This window comes from Mastomys coucha, unplaced genomic scaffold (assembly GCF_008632895.1).
Source record: "Mastomys coucha isolate ucsf_1 unplaced genomic scaffold, UCSF_Mcou_1 pScaffold14, whole genome shotgun sequence".
Taxonomy (NCBI): domain Eukaryota; kingdom Metazoa; phylum Chordata; class Mammalia; order Rodentia; family Muridae; genus Mastomys; species Mastomys coucha.
In genome coordinates this window covers 40,832,370-40,857,171 of record NW_022196896.1, presented here as the reverse complement: position 1 = coordinate 40,857,171, position 24,802 = coordinate 40,832,370, and the positions used below count along the sequence as shown (strand labels likewise).

General features: G+C 37.5%; 1 protein-coding gene across 9 annotated transcripts in view; it reads right to left on the bottom strand.

Moving 5' to 3' along the window:
- CUNH8orf34 (chromosome unknown C8orf34 homolog) overlaps window positions 1–24,802 on the bottom strand; it is a 488,320-nt gene that overhangs the window by 191,595 nt on the left and 271,923 nt on the right. For 6 of the 9 annotated variants that reach the window (XM_031366855.1, XM_031366861.1, XM_031366864.1 and 3 more), the window contains one exon: window positions 982–1,117. In XM_031366855.1, the coding sequence (XP_031222715.1) occupies window positions 982–1,117 (136 nt within the window). The remainder of the gene's footprint in view (window positions 1–981; window positions 1,118–24,802) is intronic. The other 3 variants (XM_031366856.1, XM_031366865.1, XM_031366860.1) reach the window with 1 other exon arrangement.

Below are 24,802 nucleotides of genomic sequence, written 5' to 3'. Positions count from 1 at the left end.
CCTGAGCCTTCCAGGCCCCAGGTGATGTCCCCTCTCCTGAGCCTTCCAGGCCCCAGGTGATGTCCCCTCTCCCATTTGCACTGTACTGTGCTTTGCTCTTCTGCTTGATGTCTTCAAACAACTTCCCCTGATTTTCTGAAGGTTTTCCTTTAGGATTTTCTAAACCAGCTACAATTAAAATAAAAATTGCAAAGGAGTAAAAAGCAACTAGGAAAAGCTCCAGGAATCAGACTTGATTTTCCAACCCTTACTACTTCCTAACTTCCAAGCAACTAATCCCCTCTCACCGAGCATAATAGACCAGACAGACAGAAAGAAGGAGAGGTAAAATTGGCCAGCTACTACATTGTCCTTGCTAATCTGAGCCACTTACATAAGGGTAGGGGGGCTGGTTTTATCCTTTAAACAGACTTAAAAGCTCTTTGCAAATGAGATTTAGTATGTACAAAAGAATGAATTGGTGCTATTTGGTGAGTTGCCCATAGCCCAGAACTCACTGGGCAGAAACCAAGCTGCTTCTTGGACCACATGCAGTGTTGGCAAAGATTGCTTCTAGCTGCCAAAACTGGAAAGCCTCAAGCTGATTAAATTCCTACCAGGAGGTGGACAGGATTAGGCCAGGCTAAAAAGCCAATCATACCAGAATTTGAACTCTACCTGAACAAACTCTTTTTAGAAAAGTGTTTTATAGGTGGCTCTGATCGTTCAGAGCTTGCTGAATCTTCTTTGAAAAAAGAAATGAAGAGCAGGCAGGAAAGAAACTGCAGAGACTAACCGAGTCAACACAATCTCAGGCTGTGAAGAGACTCTAAACTCTTTGATTCATTGTTGGTCAAACTAACCTTGCCCACAAGGATAAACTGCAAAACTAACTCCTTTGCCAATGTCAGAACAAAAGTAATTAGGATAACTATCTTTTTCCCAAAGTACCCTCTTTGCATCCAAATCTTAGATATACCACACACCAAGTATAAGTTTTACCTGGCACACCTTGAACAGATGTTCAGTGTGACTTTGGCCTGTGGCTCGGCAGGGTAAGTAGGACGACCTTGGTTAAATTTGCTCCCCGAAAGTACCAGAGTGGTTACGCCCTCCATCCTTAAGTCATCCAGATCTTCTGCAACAACACAAACAGTGACAGAGAGAATTAACTCCTGTTGATTTCAACAAAGAACAACATTTAATGTACCTATCAGTAATTTGTGAAGTAAACCACTTTTTTATATTCTCTCAAAATACCAACCAACAAAAAAGACAATCAAACCTCATGTGTAATTTATATTTTCTAATTTCCTCTAGTGTACTTGTGTCAGCTACAACTATCCAACCTTACATGTCCACCTACAGGGGTTTGTCCACTCAAAAAAAGCCATAGTTTGCCTATACCTAAGAACCAGGATCAGTCAGTGGGAAACAACATTAGGTTTATTTCCTCTTCCTCTTCCTCCTCCTCCTCCTCCTCTCCCTCCTCCTCTTCCTCCTTTTCTTCCTCCTCCTCTTCTTCCTTTTCCTCCTCCTCTTCTTCCTCTTCCTCCTCTTCCTCCTTTTCCTCCTCCTCCTCTTCCTCCTTTACTTCCTCCTCTTCTCCTTCCTCCTCTTCCTCTTCCTTTCCTTCTCCTCCTCTTCCTCCTTTTCTTCCTCCTCCTCCTCCCCTTCCTCCTCCTCTTCCTCTTCTTCTCGTTTTTGAAGACAGAGTGAAGAGGTCAAATCAGAGCTTTTGGGAAATTCTACCATTCCCCAGAACATAAAGACCCCTCCCCTCCTGGAAAAGAGAGGTCTCGGAGCATGTAGGCACCCCTCCCCTCTGGAAGGGAGAGGCTGACTACATACCTCAGGAAAACCACAGTGGGGACTCACAGATAAGGGAAGCCCTTGCTACCTAATTCCCTAAGGACCAATCAGTTTAAAAGTCCACTGCCTGCCAATCACATTGTGCCTAGTGACTCTTGCTCTATTCCACTGTATAAAAACTGGCTGAACTGGGCTGTCCTGGGTGATCGTCTCTCATTTGGGTTCAGGATAACCCCAGTGTAGTGGAACAATAAACTTCTCTTGCTTTTGCATCCCCTAAGGCTCCGCCAGAGTCTTACAAGAATTTCTCTGTGTAACCCTGACTTTCCTGGAACTCACTGTTTGCCAGGCTGGCCTCCAACTCACAGAAATCCTCCTGTCTACCTCCTGAGTACTGGGAATAAAGGCATGTGCCACCACCACCAGGCAACAGTGTTTTTTTTTTTAAATAGAGATCCACACTTTTGATTTAAATGTAGGCATCAGCAAGCAACAGACTAGGTCCAAAGTAGATGCCCAAAATGTCTGGATTTGTGACAATGTCTGTAAGAGCATGGACTCTGATAGGGTAAACAGAAGGCCAAGCTCGGCATCCCCAGTTATCTCCAGGAGTCGGGAAGTGGAGGTCTGTTTATCAGGAAAGAAAATCTTATAAGGGGGTAAGGTAAGAAACCTTACTGAATTCTCCAGAAATCTCTCTTAATCCCCCCCCCCACACACACACTAAGGGCAACTAGTTTCCTTGTTCCCAGTCATTCTGAGCAGCCTGTATCTGCTCTAAGATCCACACATCTTGCTTTTCTGCCATTTTCCTTCTCCCCCAACTCCCAGCCGGAGGGACAGCTTTGACAGTTTGATAACCAATACATTTTTGTTTCTACTCATGGGGTGGTCTAGTCCAGTGGTTTCACTGCCATTTTCACTTACAACTAACATGTGTAAGTGTCTTGGTAGCAACACAAATGATTTTTTTGGCTTTTCAAGTTACACTGTTGAAAAGATATATTTATAACCAGTTTAACACATTGATCCAAGTTTAAAAAGAGCATAGCATCAAAATGCCTTGCAAATATGTAACTCTATACCCTAAGATTAGTGCAGCTCTGTCTCTGTCTGTCTCTCTGTCTGTCTGTCTGTCTGTCTCTCTGGCTCTCTTACTCTCTCTTTTCTCTTTGTAGTTAATACTTACAACTGGTACAAGTATAAAGAATAAGCACCTATAGAGTGTTCAGCCAAGCAGGTGAAGTTAAATCCATAGGACCACCTGAGCCCAGCAGTCCCTAAGCAGGCATTAGAAACACTATCTCCAAAGAACCAACACAAACAAAGTGAAATCAACCAGACCAGGAAATTTCTTTTTGCAAAATGGGTAAACTGGACTAGCAAGCACATCAGGGCATAAAGTTCACTTTTTTTTTCAACACTGTCAGCAAAGGCTGCTTTTTCCCTTCATTTGGGAACTGACTACACTGTCATTCCCAGCTGGATAATTTTTAAAGAACCAGTTAAATAAAGGAAAGCAGGGTAGAACGAGAAGAGAACAGTTGTTCCAGGCCAGAATGTTGTTGAAGGGAGCTTTGGGTTCACAAGTTTTACCAGGTAAGACAGACTAAAGATTTAAATTCCTTTGCATAAAACTTTACAAGGTGAGAAGATTTATGGAATGTTGGCCTTTGGTGGGCTACTAAGCTTTGATGTTAGAAAGCACTTTTCACACAGGAAGACTTTAAGCATTGTTGGAAACAAACCCAAAACTCTCTTCTTCCCAGGATCCATGGCAACTTGACTATGCTCAGCATACAACCAGTGTTACTTGTCTATCCAGTATCTCTGTGATGGCTGTCACAGAGTTTAAGACACATGTGGCCCATCTCACAGATTACTTATTTACACACCCTGATTCCCTATAACATAAGACTTACTTCCTCTCTAACTTCCTATAAAGAGATCTTGAAAGAGGGTCTCTTTTTGTCTCTCAGGCTTGTGGTTCTCCCTTCAGTATCACTTTGCCCAACAAAGGTTAATAAACTTTTGTCTAAGAAAGATGATACATCTTTGCATCTCTCCCAAACTCATCTATCTCTCTACTATCTAATTTTTGTGGAAATAAAATATTGAGAGTTAACTCTCACGGTGTTGCCTCTGGAACACATTCCTGCCCTTTGCATTTTCACCACGGGGCTTTCTGTCATATGTGGATTCTTGCCATTCTCCATTGTCAGACATTTTTTTTTTCTCCAGTGTCAATACCTTTGGCAATTCTCCCTCAAGTGTACCCTTTGGCGAGTCAGGTTTATCAGAAACCTAGCCCATCCCAATACCAATAGTCCAAAATCCCTAGTGCTAGATCAGGTCTTGTGTTTGCCCTGACTTACTAAATCATAAAAAGGTAAAAATTCAGCTATGCTTAACACTGTGGATTTGACCATACTTACCAAAAGGGAATGTGGGATTTACAAGGGTATTTGCTTCTCCTCCTCCTCCTTCTCCTTCTCCTCTGCCTCCTCTTCCTCCTCCTCCTCCTTTTCCTCTTCCTTTTCCTCCTCCTCCTTTTTCTCCTCCTCCAGCTCCTCCTCCTCCTCTTCCTTCTTCCTCTTCCTCTTCCTCTTCCTCTTCCTCTTCCTCTTCCTCTTCCTCTTCTTCTTCTTCTTCTTCTTCTTCTTCTTCTTCTTCTTCTTCTTCTTCTTCTTCTTCTTCTCCTTCTTCTTCTTCTTCTTCTTCTTCTTTTTACATTTTTCAGACCTACTTGAGAATTTTACTCAATCTCATTCACCTAAAGATCCTCACTGTAGCTGTTTTACAAGTTTAAATTATTTATCCTGGGCATTGTATTAAACATAAGTAATAAGTTTTCCTTGGTAGTACTGTTTGGCCACAATGTAGTTGATTATGACAGTCAATGGTCCAAAATGATGCCTGTGATTCTAAAATCTGTCAAGGTTTAAAAAATATCATACTACTAAGCAAATGGTAGAAAATCTCACCTCTGTCTCTATAACTGTCCCTCTCTGTTGAGGTTTGTTCTTTTGATATGTATTGTAATGCTAAATATTGGCCCCCAAAGCCTTTGCCCCAGAGATGAGAATTTGCAAGTACCCTAGTAAGGATATGTTACTTTGCCACCCAAATTATCCCTGATTGGTGAATAGGATGTCTATAGCTGGGTAGAACAGAGATAGGTGGGTTTTTTTTTGTGTGTTCCTGGGCTTGGGGTCTGAGGAGACCATGACAAGGAGGTAAGAGAAAAAGATGGAAAGAGGAGAGATGCCATGAATTAAGTGAGTTATGACAACATGGCCATGAGTGCTAGGCAATTGGAGTTAAGAACAGCACAGATGGAACATAGCAAGTTATAATTTGGAGTTATTGAGAGGGAAGCAGTTTTTAATAGCTTAGAGGATAGATATTTGCCAAGCTGTAGTGCTTATTAAGGCTTATTATAAATATAAAGGTTGTGTGTCTTTTATTTGGGAACTGAATGATCAATAGCAGGATAAAAACACCAATTTGAGATCAAATAACTACTGTAACACCTCTCTGTCAACCCTGAACTATATATATCTCAGTTTTTGTTAATTCATGAAAATCTGAAAAAAGACAAAAACATCCTGTTTTGGGATTGGAACTAAAATTTAAAACTCTTATCTCCTCCTCCTGGAGACTGACTTCTGGGCTTTGGTCCTGCAGATAATGTCCCTCCTCCCTAGGCCAAATCCCCAACCATCCCACATTGACTTTCTCTCCCCTGCACCATTCAGCTTAAATGATCAAAGTCTGGCTGATAACTTCCAACCACTGTTCTTTTCTCTTTTCTTCTAATTCAAAGCCAATCAAATAAGGTCAAATATGAGAAAGCACAGGCTCCTGTTTGGCCCAAAGCAGGTATTGGAAACAAATCCTCTTGGTGTCTCACAAAGAAGCAACCCTACAGTATACTTATTGTAACTGTCAACAAAACAAATGTCCCATACTGGCTAGTTCATTAATGAAGCCACTCTACAGATATTTCCTGTGGTCCCTAGCTTCTTCTCCATCTTTTCTTATTTGCCTGCACAAACATCTCATTTAATTATCCCCAGGATCTCCATCCTCACATGGTGAGCTTGATCATGTCATATATCCCTATACCAGTGCCCCTTTCCAAATTCAGCCATGATTCTTCTTCTTGTTTCTCTATAGCCAGAAAATACACCTCACAATTTCTTTGAGACATTGGATTGTGTTTTCAACCCATGTCCTATCATTTGTTTCTCCCTTGTCAGTCAATTCCCTGTTTACTTTATAGATAGGAATTCAAACAAAATAGAGAAAGCTTTCCAACTGTATTCACTTTGAACTCAATTCTAGAGTCTTCCCTCTGAAAATGCTTCACAGCCTGATTTCATTGTGCTATCTGCAACATCAATAAATATTTCTACTTATTATAAATATGCTTTCTGAATTATTCATTCTCATGCTTCTGGTTGGGGGGGTTGGGGGGGGTTTCAACTTGTAACGTGTCTCTTAGAACTAACAGGATATAACCCTACATAGAAAGCAACCCTCAACCACTGTAGGAGACACTAAAAAACAAGACCCAATTATTAACATAGGAATCCACAAAGCTAATAAAAAAAGCTAAATTTTACACCATAAACCTTTCCTTTCTTGTTGCATCTCAATTTAACCTTAATCCTTATTTACCTGAAGCAAGATAGAAATTAGCAAAAGAGGCCGTCATCTTATATCAAAGTTGGCTGACGAAGGGAAATAATTTTACGTAAGGGTGGGAAAACTTAAAATCAATGCTTCATGATCAATTCCACTCCATCACATTGAAGTGAGGATTTTTTCTCTTCTTAAAGATCCTCATTGAAAGTCCCTCAATCCTGCCTTGTATGTCCCCACTTCAAGAGCCAAGGGAGCTTTGTCTTCAAGCATTCATTACTTTCTCTTTGAGTCCATCTGACTTCCTTGATAATCATTTACTACTCTTCAATTTTTTTTCCATTTTAACAATCCCTTAACAATGGGAAATTACATGTCTTAACCTCAGTAGGTTATCAGGGGTCCCTGGAATACCCCTCTATACATGAATGCATTTGTATAAACTTTCTCTTATGAATTGGCCTATGATTTGGGGCAAAAAAGAAAGACTGGGAGATTATGGGAACATAGGAAGAGAAAGGATTCCTTCCAGAATTTAAGAAGAATAAAAATATTTTCTGTAAAGGCTGCTGATATAGAGTTCATGTTCTTCTCATATATAAATATTTTACGTTAATAAAGCAGGCTTAACTCCTAAGTGACTATGACATTGGGTTTCATTCCTTCCTGTAGACATCCCTAGGAATCTCAAAAAAGTTGTTGACTTTATTTATAGGCAAGAAATTTTACCTTCCCTCATCCTTGTGAGACAGTTTTCACTGTATCAGGTATAATACTGGCAGGTGTCCTGAGGACACCTATGTGATCTCAGGGTTCTTCTGTGTTTAATTAATTAATTTGTATTGAGTTATTTTTCATCTCTCCCTGTGTGTATGTGTGTGTGTGTGTGTGTGTGTGTGTGTTTGTGTGTGTGTTTATGTCTATGTCTGTATTTGTGTACTGCAAAGTTCTTGGAGGTTAAAGCAGTACTTTCCAGAGTCATTTCCCTTCCTTCTACTATGTTTCCTTGAGATCAAAGTAAGGTTATGTCTCAATTGTTTGGTAAAGCTAACACATTGATAATTATGTTGGTCTAGATATCTTGTGTGTAAGTGATGGTGGAGTCCTTCTGACAGCTACCATCTCTTTCTGTACTTGGCTCAATGCAACAGGTAAGGCAGAAATACCTCCTGTGTATTCAGGAAAAAGCTACTTGGCTTTGTAAGGTTGGTCCTGGGTTTGTGAGCTTGTTCTTTCAGCCTGGGTCAGAAAGCTGTTCTTGGTTCTGAAGCACCCTAAGTGTATCTTTCATTGTGTTTGGCTTTGGGCATTGGCATCCAAATTCAACTGTGCTACATTCTCATTTTCTTATTTCATGATCACAGTGACAATACAATATAATGTGGTTAAATATATTAGGATAGAAGTGACTATAAAGACAAATGTGCAGTCACTAGATGGAAAGCACCTGGGTATCTAGGCTTTAACCACATTTCTACAAGGCATAACATGTTCAGAGGAGGAGACTTGAAAGACAATATACAAATGGATAATGCCTAAAAGATTGAAAACATTCCAGTACTGACTTACAGCCTCCTCAGCAATGGCCCCAAACATTCAAGATTTGTTTAATAAATCAAATATTAAACTGGTTTCCCTCCTTTTTCTCCATTTCCAACACATATTACACTAAAGAGATAGGCAGAGTCACCTCCTTTAACAAAACCCTGTACTTCCTTCAGAATTTATGCCTCTTACCCACCTGCAGCCCAGTATAATCCTTATGAGGCATAAGCAATATGATTTGTGATTAGCTTTGTGATAAGCTTTGTGATTAGCAAGCAATAACTTCCCATTCTTCCTTTCTCAGCCTCCTTCCTCAGATGCTGGCTAGAACCTTTGCCTCTTCTGATTCTTGGGCTCCCTGGCTCTTTCTTTAAGCTCCTTCATTGTTGTGTGGCTTCTTGACTGCCATATGTCTAACCTCCATTCAGGCTTGAATGACTGAACTTCCTCCCACTTCCTCTTACTATATTCTTCTCATTTCAGCTGCTACGAGTGCTGTTGGCCTGCTAAGGTATAGGGTGGGGTGGGGAGTTGTACTTTAAACATTAATAAAATTGTTCTTGAGTTTTTATTTGAGTTAATTCTTAAATTCTATGATTAATAAGACTAAAAAGCCCAAGCAGAGATTTTGGTTTCTCTTGTAATTAAAGTTAATTCCTTGATTTTAATAATTTGTTAATTACTTATTTGAAAACCTAACCTTTACATGTATTGATTCCTGGAAACTGGTTTTTGAAGGAATACTTTTTCTGTACTTATCTATAGACAAAGGAAAAAGAAAATTCTCAAGGAGCTAAAGAGGGAAGAAGCTGTACTGGGCAAGAATAAGACCACTCTTGCATTTTTTGAGCTAAATTTGAAACAGATTTTATCAGAAACTGGTGAGGACTGTGGATACTGGCCAGGTCCATACCTGACACTCATATTAAACATATGGTACTGAATTACCGTCAGTTACTTACAAAGGCAAAACCCAAAGGATATGTATTTCCCATCTTCGTCTAATCAGAGGCAAGTAGCAAATATCCTGAAGGACTTGTACTTCTTGCCTATGTATCTCGTGTCTACATGTGATCAAGCACACATTCATAGTGTCAGTTTTGAAATTTTGGTTTCTTTAAAAAACACAGAACTATTATAAAAAAATTTTTTTAATTTTAATCCTAAGTGAGGGGATATAGGGCTGCTTTGGACTTACTGCAGGGGCTGACTATGATTTGCCTCATGCTCTAGCTGAGGCATGGTTTTGCCAGCTGCAGATGGTTTATGCAATTGCATGACATTTGGAATTCTGGGAACTTTTCAGAGGGAATGCTAGAGCCTGCTACAGCCCTGCATTCTGGGAAGTGATTCTATCTTGCAAAAGTAGGGTTTACAGGTTAGAGCTGTTTTGTTGTTGTTGTTGTTGTTGTTGTTGTTTTGTTTTATAGATCTCTTAAGCACAGTAATTTAAACATAAAACATAATATTAGCCATCACAAAGCCTGACTCATCAGTGTGTGTATTAACTATGGGACATATAATATGGGAGAAGTAGCTAGACCAGAAAAGCATATTAGAAAGCAGAGGAGGTCAACACAATGGGAAGACTAACTGAAGAGCTGAAGGTGAAATCTGAGCAAGCTCCTCCACAGTCTACCTCTTAGGGAGATCTGAAAGGTAATACCTTTCACAAGGCTTTCTACAAGATACCTGCATAGATGACCCCAGAGAGAGTGGAGGAGAGTGTTGAGAATGGAGCTATAGAACAGATGGCTAAGGAAACCAGATACTTCTCATCCCAGGGTTACCTCAAGCAGGAACACTTTGTTCACTTAACTTTCACCATAAGATCAGAGGACCACATTATATGAATGTTATATTTTAAACTTTTGAGAAGACACTAGCCTTTTCTTTCCAACAGAAAGTCCAATGCATGGATTTATGGTTGAAAGTGGCTTATAAAACTATAGCACATCTTCCCAGTCCCAAGAATGCTACTGAGAAGAATGAACCTAAGTTACCACTGAAAGCACAGACATCTTTATCTCTATGTACTGGCAAATAGCCAAGAACTAATCAAGCAAAATAGTGTTTTGATGTCAGAAAATAGCATCTGCTTAGATAAAATAATCCCAGGACTTTCATTTCAGCCAAGCGTAATCCATGAAATAATTACAGCTGTTTGAACTAGACAGTGTGAGAGATGAGTGAATTTTCACATCTGTTTCAAGGAACTTTATAGAGAAATTAAAAGCCTTTCAAGTGTAAGTCTCTTCACAGTGATTCATTGATGAGTTGAAAAAGAATTATATGGTGGTTTTCCCTGCATTAGAATTGGTTTGTTCATTTATATCAATAAAACTGATTCAGTCAAATGTTTTGAACAGATGTTACATATTCTGAGTGAATTATTAAAATTAAAGCAAATGTTAAGAAAACATCAGAGATTAGACAAGATCAAATAAAATATGTATAAAATATTTCTGTTATGAGAGCCAGTTACATTTCCAAAAAAGGAAGAGAAAGAGAATAATAACTCAGTTTACTGGCACATACCATGGTAGACAAAGGCAGTGGATGGGGAAAATGATGAGGAGCCTGTGTGAACATCTGAGGCTTCTCCATTCTCATAGCTATACCTGAAATAGGACTTCACATCTGGCTCTGTGCATCAGAGTAGTACAACTTTTAGAGTAATGATAGGCTAATGAATGTAAAATAGAATTTTATTTGGGAAATAAGTTTTGTGGATTTTAAAAGTTGTATTGAACTTTTCATTTTAATGCTTAGAAGGAAACAGATAACAAAATATTTAATCTCCTTGGCTTCATGAATCAATAAGCAAAAGAAAAAGATTTTGTTGATAAGATAATGGAAATATTTATATTGATTTAAATTTATATATATTCTGTCTCTACTGTTAACTAGAAAATACTAGAAATACACTAATATATTACTTTTAGCTACCATTCTTTGTATTATTGCTAGGAATGGAAACGACTATAGGATAACCTAAGTTTTATAAGGTTGTATCGTCTGGAATTTGTTTGTTTAGATTGCAAGTGAATCACAAGCCTTGGTTAATTGACCTGATCATTAGATAAATTGTGACGGTTCTTAATTTAGTCAGAAAAAAGTAAGACATCTGGGAATACTTTTCTTCTTCCAGTCAGGAGGAAAATGCTGGTACTTCTAACAAAGTCAAACCTAAACACTATTCAAAGCAGGGTTTCTGCCTCGGAAGAAGTCATCGTTTCTGTCAACTTTCAGCAACCACAAGTTCAAGAGGTCATGCTGTATACACTAAGTGCTTGGATGGCAGCTCCTGAAATAATGATTCTTTCTGAAAGCCTGACAGATCGTTTTATAAACTGTATAAACTTCTCTATAATAAGAGTATTGGCATGTGATTTTAGCTCAGCACAGGATACATGAGCAAGCTGCTCTTTTAAAATGGAAAACACAATTATTGCCCCCATTCAAGTCATGATATGTCATGACCAACACAAACACTTAAAGATAAGAGCAGCTAAGAGGTATCAGGGATCTGAATCATGGATAGCAGAGAGGGACTACAGGCCAAGGACTTAAGAAGAAATGAAGAGTGAATATCATACAAAATGCTCAAAGTTCAGACACAAGTAAGGAAATGATGATAGATGTCATAAAGATTGGTCTGTCAATCAAAAATAAAATAATTATGTAAATTATCAAATCTTTATAAAACAGTAGGTAAAATGTATTATAATTTATTTACTTTTGCATCATATGATAAGACACCATGATCTCAAGGTAACTTAAAGAACACAACATTTGATGGTCTTTGAAGTTTCAAAAGGTGAGTTCATGACCACCATGATAAGGAATACTGCAGCAAGTAGGCAGGCATGGAGCTGGAAAGAAGCTGTGAACTTACATCTTGAGACACAACAACAATGGGGCAGAGTTGGCTAACTTGAAAATCTTACAAAAACATTATTATTTTAGTTAAAATGTGTTTGACCAATTTCAGTTTCCTTATGATTTTTTCCTCTGGCTAAATGGTTCATATAATGAACATCTCTCGATAATCTCTGTTCTGAGAATGTTTCATTTCTATGATGGGAAATAATTAATGGTATTTTTAAAAAGCATTATTTAGTTCAAAACATCATTTATGCCAGGACAGATACCAGATATCATTAACTGAATTTAGATTCAACTAAGAAGCCCTAGAGAAATACACTTTGGGTATATCTGTGAGAGTATGTGCTAAGAGCACTAATGAATTGGATGAAGACTTTCTCTGAAGGCAAGAGGTACAACCTTACTGTCTGGGGACCTGGAGAAAGATAGAATATGAACAGACTGTCAACACTTCCCTCTTCTGTACTTCCCAGGGTCAGTTGCAGCCATAGCATCTGCTTCCTGGAACACCATGACCTGAACAGAATCATTTTTTCTATATTCCTTTGCTACAATATACTGCAACCTCTAAAACCAGTAATTACTATAAATCTTTATTCCTTTAAGTTTCTTCTCCCTGTTCAGGCATTTTGTCACAGTAATAAAAAAGAACTAGTACAGAAAATCGGTATCAGAAATGAGGTGTCATTGCTGTGACGAAACCTGACTAGATGGTTCTCAAGCCTTTGAAAATAGCTTGGAAGAGGAGTTTTAAAAAATTCAGAGAAATTGGCTGAACAAATCTCAAAATGCTGTAAGCATAGCTTAGAGGAATGTTCTGGCAGAAGCTTAAAAACCTAGGATGGCAACATGAAAATGGGCAGTAAAGATTGTTCTCATGAGGTTTCAAAGGGGGAAAGACCTAGCCCTGAACTTGACTGGAAGCTATTCATGCTAAATTCCATTAAAAAATAATCTCTACATTTTGTTAATGTCTTGAAAATTTGTGTAAGGCTTAGCCTAAAAGTGATGGGCTAATTAATCTGACAAAGGAAAGTTCAGGAGACCACTATATTAAGGCTGTAGTATGGTTATTGCTTGCAACTTTATATTTGTAGTGAGAAAAGAAAAGGAAAAAGAGAGAAGAATAATTTATGAAGTATACCATCTATACAGAAAGTGAGCTACTTGAAAGTTGTAGACAAGGAGGTATAGTTTTTAAAGAGACTAGCACCAATGAGAGAATATGAATATTTTTCAGCAAGAAAGTAAGAATTTGGACAAACCCCATCAATCACAAGCTTTGGGGCATAAAACAAAATACTCATTTAAAATATTTTCCATTGTTATGTTAGAATAAGAATGTTACAGGATACTTAATTATACTGTGAACTCAGATTGTGCTATTTACTAGAAAAACCTGTGTATAGTTGTGGTGGCCTTAGCAGACGTTTCATCCAAGAGCTTTCTGCTTGAATATTGTAAACAGGATTAAATAAAGTCAACCATAGGTTAAGAGGCAGAGCAAGCAACCAGTTGGCAGGAAGTGGATGTAGTATTACGAAGAAAAAATTATAGAAGGAAGTAGAAGGGAGGGACACTCATTTTGAAGGTTTTTGTTGTTGTTGTTGGTTTTTTTGTTTGTTTTTGTTTATTTTTTGAGAAGTTGTTAGAGAGGAGCATTCCTTCTGAGATACTAGCTGAAGAGGAAGGTCATCTGGGTACTTTCTCTGCCTCTCTGAGCTAGCAGGCTTTCACTCCAGAACCCAAGTCTTCATTGGTAAAATCAAATGATTGAAATCTTGTTAAAAAAAAAAACAACAGGACACTCTGCTTACATATGCTTGGAGAAGTATTTTCCAATGTGATCTGATGGGTACCCAATAATGATCAAACATGTAGCAACCTGGCATGCTTTGTGTAGCACTGGTTTTGGAGGTATCAGAGTATAACATGAAGTCTTCTACCCAACTTTTAAAGATGGCTTGGTAAGCCAAACCATCATGTGCAATGTAATTGAAAAACTATACAGCATGATAAAGCTGTGAGGGTAAAGCCTAAGCCAAAATGGAAATTTTCTGGACATGGGAGACAATAAGAATTTGGAGTGTTTTCCACGGAAAGCTGCATCCAAGGTAAACTCATAAGGCCTATGTACAGTAAGGTTGTCGGGATAGGACTTCCCAATCTCAGGGGAGTACACTCCAATCATGTGGACCAGAGGCCTAACATGGAACTATAACATGTAATATTTGCTTGGAATATTTTTGGTTTTCTTTGGTATAATTATTTATATGTTCATATTCATCCTATTTATATTGGGAATGATTTTTCTGTGACACTATATTGGAAATATATGACTTGCTTTTGATATTAGTACATGTGCATGTGCAGGGGTGAGGATGGTTTACAAAATCTCACAGATAATAGTTTACCTTGGGTCTCAAGGACTCTCAACATAAATGGTTGACAATGTTAAGCCTAAGAGGACTCTTGAAGACAGAATAAATGCATTTTGCATTAGGAGATGGAGCTGAGACTTTAAAGATACCAGAGGTGGAATGTTATAATCTAGAGTGAAGTGTTTGGTGTCACATTGACAAGGGGTGGATTGTTGGAAGTAATTTGCATTGTCAGAGTAACTGAAGTTTAGAATCCCCAGGAGATGATAAGATACATCTGTGTGTTTGGAGGATATTTCTAGAAATTATTGAGTGTAAAGGAAGAAACTGTCATAAATATGAACATTATCATCACATGAGCTGGAGTCTCAGATAGGATATAAGAAGAAAAGGGCCAAAGCCAGTGGGGTCCACCACTCTCCTTGTCTCTGCTTTCCAGCCCGGCTTTCCTTCTCGGCTAGGATGAAGTGAATCCTCTGGCACTGCGAGCTAATATAAACCTGTCCGCATTGATTTGGTGCTGTCAAGTATTTTCTTATAGGGACATGAAAATAACCAACGTATTTTGTAAGTTTAGAATTTTCTTCACGTATTCTATTGATTTGTTGACTTCATGAACATGGTCTGTAAATGTAATCATTTTGCCTTGTACTATATTTAATGATATTTTATCAGGAATACAGATATCAATCAGGTTTATTTTAATGAATATTTTTGCATGTGGTTATGTGATATGCTATTTCTTAGTTATTGCTTTGGGAAGATCATGATATATCATGCACATCACTTTAGTCCAAACCATAACAGTGAAGTTTTGTTTGAATGCTCTAAGATTGCCTGTACTTCTGACTCTGTCGGAAGTAGAAAGACTTCAAGTGGAAACACAAATCTACTAGTGCATGTACAGCTAGGATTTAATGTCAGTGTGTTTTTTCATTAAATTAAACTCTATTGAGACTTAAATGGGTGACATCAGCATCCATTTGCTTGAATCTCTCTTTTCTGGCATTCAGTGCTTGCTTACATTTTCTTAAACTCTAGCTTTTGTTTGAAGGTGTGTTCTTCTTTTGCTTTAACTGCTTTGCTTTCCTTTTTATCCACTTCTCCATCCTTCCTCTTTTTCAGCTGCATGTGTTTTTTAAACATGACTTTCTTATGAATGCTTTAAGCTAATATATTAAAAAAAAACTATATCAGAGTTTTCAGTTGTTATTGCTCTTAGCATTTTCAGCCCTTCATGGAATACTCTGAGCAAATTAAAAATTAACCACATGTCCATATAAAATGAGGGGAAAGTATATTATGTTAGTCATACTTGGGAGGATTTAAATCCAATGTGGTTAATTAAACAATAATGCTAAGTGTCATAGCTATCTCTTCTCTTCAGACTCCTTCCTCCCCACCCCCATATATGAGTCCTTTGAAACAATAAAAAAAGTATCAAATTTGGAGAAAAATATAAAAGATTCTAAAATTGCTGTTGATGTGTTTGGCTGTAGTGACCATCTCATGCATCCTTGTGGTGTGCATAAGGTGAAAACCAGCACATGACATATCTTTCCAAACACAGAGAAGCAATGCCTTTCCCTGCTGCCAACATGTCTGACACATTGCAAATCCACTTTGTATTTTGCTTTTCACAGAATCCATGTTCTGTTCTCATCCCTTACACTTCAAGTTGCAGAATGTTGTCACCCAAAATATCACAAAACCATTTCTAATTCTGTTCCACTTTCTTGGATAGCTGTCTCCATGGAAGTTGATCTTAGTAAAATCTGATGAGGCTTGGTGCTACCTGTGGATACCATTTCACTTCCTGATATAGTCTGTTATTAGTTTTTTAGTTTTTGAGATTATAATACTAGTGTCCCTTCACCTTTCCCCTTTTCTTCTTCCATATATTTCCTGATCTCTATCAAATTCATGGCCTTCAAATCATTCATTGTCATTATATCTATTCTGTCTATTTATATGTGTATGCATATTTATGTCTCTTCTCAATTATAACCTTATCAGTCTGTATAAGATAGCAAGATACTTTTTTTGTTTCCTAAAAATGAGTATTTTGTGCAAAAAAGGATAAAATTATAAGGTATATCGATACCAATGTATAACATATTGTCTTTATAAACTAGCCACACCCCTTCTTTGTCAACTGAGGAGTCTTAGTATCTCAAGTCTGTACATCTTCCACTTCTACCCTGGGTCATCCGCTCCCCAAATATTCCACATTAAGCTATCTCCCCTCATTAAATCTTTGTCCAACCACTGCCTTTTTATAGGAATGTCTGAGGATTCTAAGACAGAATCTTCTATTTTTCTATCTTCTATTATCATCTCTGTGACATTCATTATCTTCTGGAATCATATTATACAATCACAGATCATTGTTTGCATTGTTGACTAATCAAATTATAGCAAGTGTCTCACAATGACTACTATGTTCTTATTTTCTAGAACTGTCTTTAGAATATAAATGCTCCCTGATTATATGTCAAATGCACACACACACAAAAATAATCATCCAAACACCATGCTTTGTAGGCCACAATTATAAATGATGCATATTATAGGTAAAATTGCTTAGAAAGTCTGTTGGGTTTCCCAAAGCAAGAGTTAACTGGGGAGATAATAATGGAAAAGATTTGTCTAGCCTGAAGCTAAGGATCAACTTTGTATGGATGTAAGTTCAAGAAGGTTTTCTTGAATCTAGTTACAATGATTATCATATATTACTTACCTCTTATATTTAGTAAATGTATATTTAGTTAACTTCATTAACTGCATTAGATAGCATCCCTCAAAGTAAAAATTTTAAAGTAAAAGTATCATTTGTTGAATGTCTGTTATATTTTAAGAAGGTGGTGAAATTTCCAGCTAGGAACTCAGACCCCCTGTCCAAGAAGTTAAGAGATACTGAATTTTATCAACAATGTGACGTTGTGGCCAGCCTCTGCCTCATTTGCCGGGCTTGACACCCTGGCTATAGTCATGTGAGACACAGCACTTCACCAGACTATCCAAGAAAGTGGACCAGAATTGGAAATGATTTTGTGAGATTTCATTTTGGGTGACAGTATTCCACAACTTGAAGTGTACTTGATGAGAAAAGCACATGGATTCTGAGAAAGCAAAATGCAAAATGAATTTGAAATGCATCAGACATGGTGGCAGCAGCAGGAGACATGGGCTTGCTCCTCTATAATCGGACTCTCCACCCATAAAAGACATGAGGCTGCTTTAATCTGTGACTTCATGGAAATTTGTCATACAGTGATCACTGACAAATACAGTATTAATTTTCTTTTCTCAAACTTACTAAGATTAAAACCCTTAGTGACACTTAAAGAATTATTTTGAACTGAATAGCTTAAACTGATGATCACTTGAGAAATAGCAATAATTATAAAATACGAAAAAATTAAAATTACAGATTATCATATTTTTAGACATTGACCATTCAAGGTATACATTCCATTATTTGCCTTGTTTTCAAATTGGCAAGGAAAATTCTGCATTTAATAGTAGTAGAGGCTAGGAATGTGTCTCAATGAGAGAATTTCATCCCCCCCATTGTGAGATAAAACAATGAAAAGAGAATAGTTATCAAAATTTAATATTTAGATAATTTTGTAATATATCCATTAGTACACTGGAGACTTAATAGAGTTTCTTCATCTTTCAGTTGATTTAACAAATATCTTTGAGAGATGATTTTCCCTTTCCTTTGTATTACAGTCTTGATTACATCTATGGTTTCCTTTATGCTGTGTCTTAAATTCTAACCACAACTATTAACATTATTTGGTAAGGAAAGTATGACTTAATTTATGAGTTTCAAATTAAATGATGTGGTTTTCATAAACAAATCCTAACAAAAAAGTGGAGTCATCCTTTAGCAGCTTCTCAAGGAACACACACACACACACATACACACACACTCATATACACAAAGTGAGAGAGATTGAATATGAATATGAAGTAGTACATGGCCCACTGTACTATCCTAGTTCACCATCTCCTGATGGAATCTGTCCATATCTTAAAGTCACATGAGATAGAGCACTTACCACTCATCCAATATCTTTCCAAGAGCTACCTTAGACAGCCTTTGCAATTATCAGCAGCAGTTTTTCATATAAAGCACTTAACTCCATTTCCAGACACAATATCAATCCACTAGTGTTGATAACATCCAGAAACAAATGTTAATGAATTTTGAAACCTATGTAACACTATTTCCTAATATGAGTTCCTTGTTAGAAGGCGAGATTTATCTAGTCTCCAAAACACTTGTGGCATGTCCCAAAACTAAATAGAACCAGGGCAAGCAACACAGTATCCTTCATCGCTTAGTCTCTGTTCTCAACCTCTTTACCACTGAACAAGAGGAAAACATTAAGAACCCAAGAAATGAATGATGATGATGAGCCCTAAAATTTGCAATATATGGCTATTTTATTTCCTGGCTTACACTTTTTCCTTTATCAAGCTTAGCCTCTTTTTGAGAAACACGAATGAGGATGCCATTCTTCCAAATTTTGTTGTCTCTCCCTTTCTTCTAAAGGTGGCATCAGGACTGCATGCCCTTAAGAAAAGCCAGCAGAAAATCAAGCTCTGCAGGCTGAGACTGTCTTTTTAGCACGTCACCATCTCTTAGAGTTAAAGCTTTCCCCACAGTAGTGAACGGGCATAGCTTGCTCTCATCCTGGCTGAGTTTTCTGACCCTTCTTATCATAGATTCAATCTCATGTTTCTTTCTCCAACTCTCAACAACCACCTCTGGCCTTAGGCCCAGGCTGGAACAACTTACTCTGCTGTGGCTCATTTTCCTCTTCAGTACAATGAGCTCAGTACTCTGAGATCCTTTTGATGTTGCGTGCTTCTCACAAGGTATATTGTAGCTGCTGGGCTACCTCTGTGTCACAGGGGAGCTTGGAAAGCTTGGAGGTACTCAATGAATCACCCAACTGATCAGCACATCTATTCTGATCTTCTGGTTTCTATGGATGTAGTATGGAAAATCATAACTGAATGATGTTTTACAACAATCAAAAGGAAGCATTATTGTTTATTTATTTACTTCCCATGTTTGTGAGCATGTATGAGGGTGCCATATTGCCCATGTGGAACTCAGAAGACAGACTGTAGGAATTATTTGTATCCTTCACTATTCCTAGGAATCAAACTCAAGTCATAATCTTAACATTAAGCACTTTGTCCCCTGAACCATTGCTCCAGATATCAAGACAGCTTTTAAGAAAAGATTTGGTCACCTTATTGTCTCTAATCTTTCTGGACATCTATCAGGATGTCTACCCTGATATATAACTAACAATTGCTTCTGACTCAATTTTACTTCTCTATCTCTTTTTCTACTATTGTCAACTGAGTATTCTCCTTAAAATTGTTTTTCACTCTGACTGTGGTCTGTGATTAAACCATAGAGGAATTTCTCTTTGGAATGAGCAGTTTCTGGAGTTTAGAAAGTCCTTAGCTCTCTCCTCAGGTCATGCTGTAAGATGGCTGTATTTTTCTCTTTACAGCACTTACCTAAAGGGGCAGGAGGCTGGAAAGTGTATACTCTATATTTCAAGCAGTGTGTCTCTCAGGATGTGATACTATCATTGCGGTTAGACACAGCATGAAAGAGTAACAAAATTAAAACGTAATTATTGTGGATTGATTTTAAAAATGTCCTACAGGGACTCACGTGCTTGAACACGTGGATCCTGTTTTGAAGATTGCAGACCTTTAGAAAAATGGATTATTTCTATAGAAATTACCGGGAGCTACTCTGGACTTTTGATAGCATGACCATACTTTTTGTTTGCTTTCTTTGCTTCCTGATTACCAACACAGTGTGACCAGGAATTTCATTCTTCTGTACCTATGTCTACCCTGCAGTGATGAACAATAAACCCTTCCTTGCTTGAGTTTCTTCTTGATAGACCTTAGGTCACAGCAACAAGAAACATACTCAATATGATAATTTTCATAAAAACACATTGATCTGGTAGAAAATATTATTTATATTTTCATGATGAACTTGTTCTGAAACTTTCTCTTTCTAGAGCTTGAATGTTCTTGTTGAGTTGTCTGACACTTGCAAAGCCCTCTTATAATCTCTCCTCTAATAAATATCTCATATTTCCTTAAAGTTCAACTCAAGTGTTATTGCTTCTGAAGCATTCCTCATTGTCTCTACTCCTAATAATCAGAACATTACTTATGACTTAAATCTTAAAAGAATATCATTTTGCATCAATATCTCATTTCAAATATTTATATATTTATCCTGCATCTATTATTGAGAGATACCATATTGTGTATGTTACCTTTTTCTCTCAAAAACCTTTCCAGCTATTGACTGATATTAGTTTTGAATTTTATCTATACTGATGTAGTTTGGATCTGAAATGCTCATTAAATACATACACCAAAGACATGTAACAGTGTTTGGAAGTGGGTCTTTGAGGACATGATTGGATCACAATTGCTGATTTCATCAATGTTTAAATCTACTGGTGAGCTTATAGCTGAGTGGACAGATGGAGGTGAATACCTTTAAAGGATAGTATATTTTGTTTTCTTGTTGATATTTCCTTCTTTGTTTCCTGGCTACAGAAAGATGAAGAGGTTTCTTACATAGTAACTTTTAGCCATGATGTTTCTCTGTCTTGCCAGATCTAAAGGCAATGGAATCTTCCAACTATGGACTGAAATTCCTGAGACTATAAGCTAAAATAAACCTTTCTTTCTTTAAATCGCTTATCTCTGGTATTTTTTCATAGCAATGGAAAAAGCTGGTAATACTAATGACTAGTATTACCAGTGTGAGAAGTGATTGAACTAGATTACATCATCACAGGCAGGACCACATCAGAGCATCCTCTCCTTCAAGCTATGAAATAGGACACTGCCTCATTCACTCTTCATTTCAGAGTTCCAGATGGCCAATGTGTTTCACATTCAAAGTGACCCGATGCAACTTTAACTTTTAAACTCAGGAAAAGGCAACAAATACTAAACCTGATAATATAGTATTCAATAAATAAGGCACACGAGTCTGAAATTCATGTGCAAAATGAAGCACATATTTGTTCTTAGTGTCAATTACTGAAGTATAAAATTTTACTGTTTGTGTTTTACTTCTCTTGGGTCCTCTATTTTTGATCATTACTTCTAGGTAAGTGGACATTTGAAGTTGGGTCCTAAATTAACATTCACTTATCCAACTCACCCTCTACTCAAACCTATTAATAGATCCCAAATCTATATATAATTAGTGGATAAAAATTAATATGTGGTCATATAGTTCAGAAGTGGAAAATGTAATAAATTAGTTAATGCTAACTAAAGTTTGAATCACTAAAAATGAAAGTTTGTAAACTTGAGAAAAATAGTTAAGTTTAAAGAGTAATGAAAATGAAATATAAGTAGTAGATTAGCTTTGGCTCTGACCTATATAAAACTTAACACTATACATTGACTTCAGTTATATGAATACTCTTAATAGACTCTAAAGGTTTAAAGATCATTGCTAATAAAATACATCCAGAGGAGATATACCGATATTTCCTTAGATGTAGGAGTCTTCTAATTTCCTTTTATCTTTAAGAAATGTGGCTGAACTCAGTTCCCATGAAGGAAAGCAAACATAATAGGCAGTTCTTGTCTCAAGCATGCCAAGGAAGCTCTGCAACACTCAATCATATTCATAGGCCCAAAAGTTAGTTCTTGCTTGGAAAACACTTATCAGTTGTCTGGGAGATACTTCAGGCAGGAGAACAGTTGCTTTTCAAGGGTGAATATATCAGTTAAGCATCCAGCATCTACTCTTAAAATGGCAGGGATGGTGACATGCACTTGTAATCTTTGTGTTGCTGAGTTATAGATAGATAGACTCTTGAAACAGCAATTTATTTTACATAGTGAAGTTTAGATAGAGCCAATCTCACTCCACAACTCCCACCAAAACAAGGTGGTCAGAATCTAAGGAAAAGTAGCTCTTCTTTGACTTTCACATGTATGTGCAGACACAGACACAGAAACACACAGACAAATACACACACAGACAAACACTGACGCAGACACACAAACACAGACACAGACACACACACAAAGACACACAAGCACAGACGCACACACAGACAAACATACACAGACACACATACAGACACACACACACACAGACACATACAGACACACACACACAGACAAAGACACACACAGACTCACACACACACAGGCACACAGACACAGATACACACACACAGACACACATACAGACACACTCACAGACACACACACAGATACACACACACAGACACAGACACACATACAGACACATACATACACAGGCACACAGACACAGATACACACACATACAGGCACGTACACACATATGCATATACACAGATACAGACACACACACACAGATACAGACACACATGCACACACACACACATACATACACACATAGACAAAGACACACATAGACACACACAGACATAGACACACACAGACACACACACACAGACACACCAACATACACACACACACACACATACACACACTTTATATCTTCATGTAAACACTTGATGTTTGCTCCCATCTCTCTGCCTCAGCACTTGTGGTTTCATTGATCTCTCTCTCAGTCACTCCTTTAAAAACCTGTTATTGTGTGAACATGAAATGACTCCTGTAATATGTGAAAAGTTTGGCTCTGAGCTTAGGGCTTTGGAGAAGTGGCTAGAACTTGAAGTCTCTGACTTCACTGAATGAATGCATTATGGTCTTAAAATTTGATGCCTTCATTGGAAGATGATGAAAACTAGGGAGATGGAATGAGGGGTTGCTACAGGTGACGTTTAAGGGTATATTTTAGCCCTTTCATCTTCCTTTCTTTATCACGGTGGCTTTGGAACTATTACTAGGTAAATAGCTTCCCTGTCACATACTACCATCTATGTGTTGTCCTCCTTCAGCACAGGATTGATCAGACTGAGCCAGCTGATTATGGTTGATACTCAGAAACCATGAGCCAGCATACATCTTTCCTTATTCAAGTCGATTTAACGGAATATTTTGTTCAAGCAACAGAAAGTGACTGATGCATTTACAATTCACTATAATGTCAATATAAAGTCTAATTATTGATAATTTTTATCATCATTGTTACTCAGATGAAATGTGTACTGACTGCACTAATACACCCTTGTTAACTACCTTTACTTATCCTTATACTTTTTCACATTTTCAGATGTTTAAAACTATGCTAGAATTTTAAGACAGGAAAATGCTATCTTCTACCTTCTCCTATAGACACAGATTAGTAGCTGTGTGGCTTAAAAATTAATGATGGAAATAAAAATGTACCTAAAACTGAAGTTTCTGGAAAAACCTCCTGCTATTACATGTCTTTCACCACTTCTCAAACTTGATCTTAACTTGCCCCAAGGCCTGTGTTTCATAGCTGTGTCTCTGAAGACATCTTCTTGAGAGCAGTTTTGTCAAGGGATTATCCACAAAGTACCTTATGAGAAGGAAGCAATTATAGCTAGATACTTTCACAAAGATGCCACAAGATATCTTTGATATCTTGGTGGTTTTCTTCTTGTCCATGGCAGCTATTACTTTTTGGGAATGGCAGGCAATTCTGACCACAGAGCATGTCTCTAAGAGTGATCTGAGATCCCATTACCTTCTCCACAGTAGCAGTTTTGTGTCTGAAGTAGCATTCGCCCAGGACCAGTAGCCTTTCCCAGGTTTTGTAAATGTGCCCAGTTCACCACCATGCAGCAGGCTTCAGATCACAGAAGCAGCTACCTAGCCTGAAGGCTGTCTAGGCTTTCTAAAACACACTGGATGTACAATGAAAGGAAGAAGGCATAAAACTTTGCATAATTATTTTTGTTTAAGTTCAACTGGGATTGCATTACACTTTAATATCATGAATACTTCTGAGACATTAATGTAACTTTGCTACATTAACCTGCATTTGTTTATGCTCTACAAGTGAATCAGAGAACTTTTGGACAGTTGCTCAGAATGAATCCACAAAAAACGACACCATTATAAACCAACATCAACAACAAAAAAGAGCTGGGCAGTGGTAGCACATGCCTTTAATCCCAGCACTTGGGAGGCAGAGGCAGGGGGATTTCTGAGTTCGAGGCCAGCCTGATCTACAGAGTGAGTTTCAGGACAGCCAGGGCTATGAAGAGAAACCCTGTCTTAAAAAAACAAAACAAACAAACAAATTAAAAACAAACAAAACAAAAAAACCCATACCATTGTTCATAGAAAATGTCAGCAACAGTTCTCATGCAGTGTCCCACATAGTATGTTCCTCAATGCATTGCCTCACATAGTTACTTTCATGGCCATAGCCAATCAGTTCCTGTTCACATCTCTTTCTTGTATATCTGCTGTCTGAGAATCTTTAAAAGTAACTAAATATGTGTTGTAAGTTCATACAAAAATTTGGTTGAGAATTATTTTTGTTAATTAAAATATGTGTGCCACATATCTATCAAATGCTAAAT